At 35.4% G+C, this 8,048-nt stretch overlaps 1 protein-coding gene across 1 annotated transcript in view; it reads right to left on the bottom strand.

The window, feature by feature from the left end:
• Window positions 1-3,397: 3,397 nt before the first annotated feature.
• EPHX4 (epoxide hydrolase 4) overlaps window positions 3,398-8,048 on the bottom strand; it is a 23,975-nt gene continuing 19,324 nt past the window's right edge. Inside the window, exons 5-6 of the mRNA XM_008590805.1 lie at window positions 6,540-6,643; window positions 3,398-3,563 (exon numbers count right to left, since the gene is read on the bottom strand). Coding sequence (XP_008589027.1) covers window positions 3,405-3,563; window positions 6,540-6,643 — 263 coding nt within the window. The 3' untranslated portion in view covers window positions 3,398-3,404. The remainder of the gene's footprint in view (window positions 3,564-6,539; window positions 6,644-8,048) is intronic.

The raw sequence follows: 8,048 nt of genomic DNA, 5'->3' as shown, positions 1-8,048 counted from the left end.
TTGAGAATTCCAGTATCATGGAGGAAGCATAAATTCAAACCCCTAAACATCTTCAAGGCAAGCTGTGGTCACTAATTCTCAAGAAAAATCTTTTTTCTCCTCTCTAGAGTCCAGACCCAAACCAACAAATCTCCACGTCTTATTTTACACTCTATACTTTCTCCCTAGACAATATATTCTGAAACCAAAGCTTCAGTTATCTCTATGTCAGTGACTCCCGGGTTTTATATCTTCATCCAGGATTCTCTCCTCTGAGTTCCACACCATAATATGCAACTGCTTACTTGAATATCAAAGGCACTGCCTCAAACCCAACCAGCCTAAGATCAATAAAATTCAAGACTTTCCCCTCAAAACTAGTCCTCTTCTAGTGTGTTCTATCGGAGTAAATGGCATACGCTTGTGCATGCCAGAAATCCAGGAGCTGTCTTTGACGTCCCTATTCTCATTCTCCCGTCCAACCCATCGTCAACCTCTGTCAACTTTACTTCTTAAATATCTATTAAATCTACCCACTGCTTCCATCTCTACTGTTTTCAGGCTAGTTCAAGCTACTATCATCTCTAGCCTGGACTGCTGCAGTTTCCCACATTCACTGTGAATCTACTCCAACACATTCTCCACGCTAAGACCTGAGTGAACTTATCCAAATACTGTACACGATGGATCATTTCTCTTTTCTGCTTGAAACCCTCATTCTCTGGTTCCACATTTGTGGCTCTTACATCCTCACTGTGGTCTGCTTGTCCTGCATGGCCTGCTGCTGCCCACCTCTTGGACCCATCCTCTTCCATGCTCCTCTCCTCACCCTCCCTTTCTGTGCTCCAACCACAATGCCTCTAATTCTCTTACTTGAAGCTACAACGCTCCATATGCCCACACAACTTTGGTACATGTTGTTTCCTTTATTTGGAATGCCAGTCGTCCCCATATCCCCAATCTTGTCTAGTCGATACCTAACTCATCCTTCACTTCTTTGTTCAAACATCATTTCCTCAGTTCTCATCTCTTTCTTTCAAAGCCTTTCTGTTAGTTTATAACCATACATTCATTACTGTGGGGTTTGTGCTTAAGTTCTGATTCCCCTCCTAGGTTACAAGTGTGAGATCTGGGACCTCATCTAATTTTGCTCATTACTGTACCCTGAGCACTAACATAGCCTAGACCACAGAAAGTGCTTAATAAATACTTCTTGAATGAATAAATGATCATTAAAAATATAACTAAAAATATACACCTATTCAAAATAATCCAGAGGGAGGGAATAAGTAGATAGAATTATGGATAAAACAAGTGAAAGCCAGAAGAAGAATCTATTATATTATTCTCTCTACTTTTCCATATGTCTGAAATTTTCCATAAAAAAGATTATACAACTTGTTAAAAAAAAATCAGAATACTTTATTTGAGTCTGGGTAAGCGATGAACTTAATCTTAAAAATAAAATAATGTCCGTTTAGGATCAGACTGAAATATTTTATTTAACTAAAAAGAAATTATACTGACCTGAAGATATTTCGGTAATGGTTTATTGGACCACTTAATGCTCCAGGCTGAGAAAAGACATAAATATAAGCTTCAAGGTCTTCTGTTGTTAATTGACATCCTTTTCTTCCAATGCCAGTACTGTGACTGGTAAACAGATGTTTCAAAGCCTAATTTAAGTAAAAAGAGAATAATTAAAACTTTTTAGTTATCCAATAATACACTAAATCTTGGGCTTTTGAAAGGGGATTGTGGTCAGTGTGCAATGATAGCTTCTAATTTCTGCTCTGGCCAGGTTCGACACCTCATTCTTTACAAACACATTTTATGCATTTCTGGTTTTCTGGCTTTACTTCTGATCTTCTTCCCTTCTCATCCTCTATGCACATTTTACCCTTATGAAAAGCATCCTGTCTTCTTGGTGCCTATTCATATTCTACAAGGCCCAGCTCAAGTGCTACCCCTAATATTCCAAGTATTGTTTACTGACAACCAATCTCCTCCCCACAAAGTTCTTTAAACTTTTATGACCACAACCTAGAGTAACAAATACATTTTACATCATGATCCAGTTCACACCAGTTTCATATGCATATGTGAAATAAATTATGCTTAGAACATGGTGCTCATAACACCAAGGTCCAGGGCTCAATCCCTGTATTGCCCAGCCACCAAATAATAAATAAATAAAATAAAACAAAATAAAGGTAATGTGAATCTTTCCATGAACTTTTTGAACACCCCTCATGTGTGTGTGTATATATAAAATAAAAATTTAAAGAAACAGCCCTTACTCATTATAATATGCACTAATATTTTCAGTTCAATTCTNACTGTTTTCAGGCTAGTTCAAGCTACTATCATCTCTAGCCTGGACTGCTGCAGTTTCCCACATTCACTGTGAATCTACTCCAACACATTCTCCACGCTAAGACCTGAGTGAACTTATCCAAATACTGTACACGATGGATCATTTCTCTTTTCTGCTTGAAACCCTCATTCTCTGGTTCCACATTTGTGGCTCTTACATCCTCACTGTGGTCTGCTTGTCCTGCATGGCCTGCTGCTGCCCACCTCTTGGACCCATCCTCTTCCATGCTCCTCTCCTCACCCTCCCTTTCTGTGCTCCAACCACAATGCCTCTAATTCTCTTACTTGAAGCTACAACGCTCCATATGCCCACACAACTTTGGTACATGTTGTTTCCTTTATTTGGAATGCCAGTCGTCCCCATATCCCCAATCTTGTCTAGTCGATACCTAACTCATCCTTCACTTCTTTGTTCAAACATCATTTCCTCAGTTCTCATCTCTTTCTTTCAAAGCCTTTCTGTTAGTTTATAACCATACATTCATTACTGTGGGGTTTGTGCTTAAGTTCTGATTCCCCTCCTAGGTTACAAGTGTGAGATCTGGGACCTCATCTAATTTTGCTCATTACTGTACCCTGAGCACTAACATAGCCTAGACCACAGAAAGTGCTTAATAAATACTTCTTGAATGAATAAATGATCATTAAAAATATAACTAAAAATATACACCTATTCAAAATAATCCAGAGGGAGGGAATAAGTAGATAGAATTATGGATAAAACAAGTGAAAGCCAGAAGAAGAATCTATTATATTATTCTCTCTACTTTTCCATATGTCTGAAATTTTCCATAAAAAAGATTATACAACTTGTTAAAAAAAAATCAGAATACTTTATTTGAGTCTGGGTAAGCGATGAACTTAATCTTAAAAATAAAATAACTCTACTTTTCCATATGTCTGAAATTTTCCATAAAAAAGATTATACAACTTGTTAAAAAAAATCAGAATACTTTATTTGAGTTGGGGTAAGCGATGAACTTAATCTTAAAAATAAAATATTGTCCGTTTAGGATCAGACTGAAATATTTTATTTAACTAAAAAGAAATTATACTGACCTGAAGATATTTCGGTAATGGTTTATTGGACCACTTAATGCTCCAGGCTGAGAAAAGACATAAATATAAGCTTCAAGGTCTTCTGTTGTTAATTGACATCCTTTTCTTCCAATGCCAGTACTGTGACTGGTAAACAGATGTTTCAAAGCCTAATTTAAGTAAAAAGAGAATAATTAAAACTTTTTAGTTATCCAATAATACACTAAATCTTGGGCTTTTGAAAGGGGATTGTGGTCAGTGTGCAATGATAGCTTCTAATTTCTGCTCTGGCCAGGTTCGACACCTCATTCTTTACAAACACATTTTATGCATTTCTGGTTTTCTGGCTTTACTTCTGATCTTCTTCCCTTCTCATCCTCTATGCACATTTTACCCTTATGAAAAGCATCCTGTCTTCTTGGTGCCTATTCATATTCTACAAGGCCCAGCTCAAGTGCTACCCCTAATATTCCAAGTATTGTTTACTGACAACCAATCTCCTCCCCACAAAGTTCTTTAAACTTTTATGACCACAACCTAGAGTAACAAATACATTTTACATCATGATCCAGTTCACACCAGTTTCATATGCATATGTGAAATAAATTATGCTTAGAACATGGTGCTCATAACACCAAGGTCCAGGGCTCAATCCCTGTATTGCCCAGCCACCAAATAATAAATAAATAAAATAAAACAAAATAAAGGTAATGTGAATCTTTCCATGAACTTTTTGAACACCCCTCATGTGTGTGTATATATAAAACAAAAATTTAAAGAAACAGCCCTTACTCATTATAATATGCACTAATATTTTCAGTTCAATTCTATTATACTTAATTTTTAAAAATTTTAATTGCAAGCCACTAAATGACTCATTAATGGGTTCACCCACAATTTGAAAAACACTGCTCTATACCAGCATTTCTCAAAGTACAGATCCAAACCACCTACACCAGAATCACTAGGATGCCTGTTAAAATACAAATCCCTCAACCCAAAAACACACTTGCAAAAATATGAAATAACATATGTATGAGGTAGTTAACTGCCACATTATTTGCAATAGAAAAAGACTGGAAACAATCAAATATTCATCAGTGGGGAACTGGTTGCACCAACTATGGTATCTCCACACAATGGTGTACTATGTGTTCTTAGTACTCCAAGAAAAGGTGAAGACAATCTCTATATGTTGATATGGAGTGATCTCTAGGATATACTGTTAAGTTAAAAAAAAAAAAAAAAGAAAAAGAAACAATGGAAAGATGAACCCAAACTAATTAAACTGGTTTCCTATGGGAGAGGGAGAAAACAAAGTGGAGGGGACAGAGAGGCCAGCAAGATTTGTTGAATGTACCTTGTTTTAGAGTTTTGACTGGAACCATATAAATGTTTTACATAAAATCGTGGAAGTTAAGTAAAACCCAGTAGTCTTAAATTTGCTATGGAAATATAAGTAAGCATTTGTGATTTATTAATTTCTTCTTTCTAAAAAATATGTATGTCCAAATTCTGTCTGATGGAAATATCTAGAAGCAATAAAAAGCCCAGTAATAATAATCACCTTGACACCCAGATTGCTGTCTCTAAAAACCATTGCCTACTGAAAAGAACTAAAGTTTCTCAGATAAATGATTGATTCCAGATCTGTGGCAGGAAATAAATGATAAACTTAGGACATTAAGGAAGCAAGCTGTCATTGACTAAGAGACCATGTCAAAAAGACATAGGAGCCAATAAGAAGGGGTTCCTACTTGCCGAATATGGGACAATTTGGGCATCAAAAAAAATAATGACAGTAATTGATTGGTATATATCAAATATACACTCATTACTCTGAACGTTATTTAATAAGGATAAAGAATGAAGTATTTATCTTGCCATTCTTGTGTGAACTGTATGTCAGAATAACCAAACAGTAGATGTGGATAAAATTCTTCCTTATAGAAGAATACCAGTTGTTAAAAGCAGAAAGAGTGATAGAATTAGAAAAATCACCATTTTGTACACCCTAATGAAATAGATCTAGGCTATGGTCAACAATATATGTTAAGTTAATTTGGCGAAAAGTTGTTAGGAAATTTTGGACAGGTTGACAACTTATGAGCCCACTGATCAATGTTAGCATTACTAAAACAGAACAACTTGACATTGTGTGCTTCCCTGACATGATGTGTTAGAAAATACACAGCACTATCAAGTATTTTTGTTAAATTAAAACTCACTCTAATCAAACCTCTCAGTCAGTAGCACCTATGAAGCAGGAAAAACCAGAGTTAGAGGAACAAGTTAAATACCACCACGATGAAACAATCAGCCAACTCCAAAATGTGGATCTTTCCTCAAGACAAATGACCAAATTAAAAAAAAAAAAAAGTGGTATTTAAAAAAAAGGAAGAAGGAGCCATTATAAATTTTAGAAGCCATAACAACCAAATATAATGTGTAGACCTTGTTTGGTTCCTGATTCAAGCAAATAAAGTGTATAAAAATGGTCGAGACAGTTGAGGAAATTTGAATGGGTATTACATGGTATTAAGGAGTTGTCATTCATTTTGTTAGGTTTGATAGTGGCATTGGGGTTATGTTAAAAAAAAAAGTCCTTATCTGTCAGAGATACATGCAGAATTATTACGAGGTAAAATGAGGTTATGTATTTTTTTAACCTCCCCCAATGTTTAACATGTGGGATATAAAAGAAATATTTAATAAATGCTCAAGATACTTGCTTATGACTCTTGGTGTCATCGTATATGGTACACCAATACGTTCATGCTTACTTAGTTTAGGGGTTTTGTTTACCCCCAAGAGCTTCCACTTTCGCTGCTGTCAAACTCTCTCACCTGGCATTCATATTCCCTCATGTCCCCAAGAGATGTTCTCTAAAAAGAGGTATGCCTGTGGGGGCACAGGCTCTCACAAAAAAATTGGACACAGCCAGGCATTCAAATATATAAGCAGAAACTATAAAAATCAGTAAGCCTATAGGTAAGTCCTTAAAACCAGTTATTAAGTTTCAACATTTTTCTTTCCATTTTCATTTTTCTATTCTTTTGATTTTTGTTTTCATTTTTCTTTCTCAAAGATGGACTTTAATTAAAAATATTTGGCATTAATAATAATACATTATTTGTTTGACTCACCTTGAAATCATTTATTGAGAACATGAATTCTGGGAACCATGGTATTTGGAAGAAGTAGTAATAGCTGGATTTGAACAGCTGAGCAGGATGTCGTAAAATATATTCTGAAATTGAAATGCTGTGTTAGTCTTTATCCAAGGAGTATAAATTACTTACTATGGGAAGCACTTTTAAGAGCAATTTCACCTTTAAGATGATCCCATAAAAGAATCCATAAGTAAGACTTCTGTATATTTTTCTTTGGAACGCTTTCTATGTTCTTATATTTTATTATGGGTATTTATAGTATTTAGAAGACTTACACTATTTTAAATAAAAAGAAAGTTCTATTTTACGAAGTCTTAACTCAGAAGGGAACGGAAAGCCCAAACAACATTGCTTTTCCTCCAAGGTCATTATCAGTGACCTACCACTTTTCTTAACAATACGTGGTTATGTAATTTCCTGTTGTTTAAAAGATTTTCCTTATAGGCTGATCCAAATTGAACACCTTATTATTATTATTATTATTATTATTATTATTTTGGCAGTGCAGTTTACTACAGCCTTTTGCTCTTGATCTGACTTTAGAAATTTATAACGTCAAAATGATATTTTACCAAAGAAGACTAAATTTTTGATATTGCTCCCCACTCTGTTATACACATGGTGACAACCCATATTTTATTTACAACTTAAACAATTAGTAAACCCAATGGGATCTATATTATTGTCCACAGTATGTAAAATATGCAAATCAACTTTGAACACTTTATTCATTTTGCCTCAAAAGGAACTGAAGTTTTTCCCATAAATTCATTCATGTATCTCGAACATTCATTCATTCAGTATTGGAGTATCTACTGTGTGCCAGGAAATTTAGCAGTAAACAAGACAGAAAAGGTACCAATGAATAAGGAACTTACACAGTGAGTAAAAAATACTTAAAAGATCACTTTAGAGAGCAATAATGCCATAAAGAAAAGAAAACAAGGTAATCTTACTGAGAGTATAGAGATGGTCAGAGAAGTCCTCTCTTGAGAGATGATATGTAGGCTGAGTCCTGAGTGGTCAGCCATGCAAAGATCTAGAAAGACCATCCACAAACAGCCAGGAGGTCCTGGGCTTGGCCCATTCATGAAAGAGAAAGGCCAGTGTGGCTGATGTGTAGCGAATGAGGGGGGAGATGGTATGATATAAGTTAGGAAGAAAAGCAAGAATCTGATCATGTAGGACCAGAATGGTAAGGATTTTATTTTAAGTGCTGTGGGAAGACACTGAAATCTTAAACTGGGGAGTAACATGATCATATATATTAAAAGTATATACTTGTTGTGTGTAGTGGGTTGAATTATGTCCCCCCAAACTCATTGAAGCTTGAATTGTGTTCCCCAAGTTTCATGTATTAGAAACTTAACTGTGACTGTTAGGAGGGTGGGAAATCCTATTATAGTAATTGAAAGGTGGAACCTTGAAGAGGTGACTGGATTGTAGGACCATGCAGTAGTGAATGGATTAAAAATGGTGGTC

The sequence above is a fragment of the Galeopterus variegatus genome, unplaced genomic scaffold, assembly GCF_000696425.1.
Source record: "Galeopterus variegatus unplaced genomic scaffold, G_variegatus-3.0.2 Scaffold6378, whole genome shotgun sequence".
In the NCBI taxonomy this organism is placed as follows: domain Eukaryota; kingdom Metazoa; phylum Chordata; class Mammalia; order Dermoptera; family Cynocephalidae; genus Galeopterus; species Galeopterus variegatus.
The sequence above is the reverse complement of the archived record's forward strand: the minus strand, read 5'-3'. Positions and strand labels throughout refer to the sequence as shown.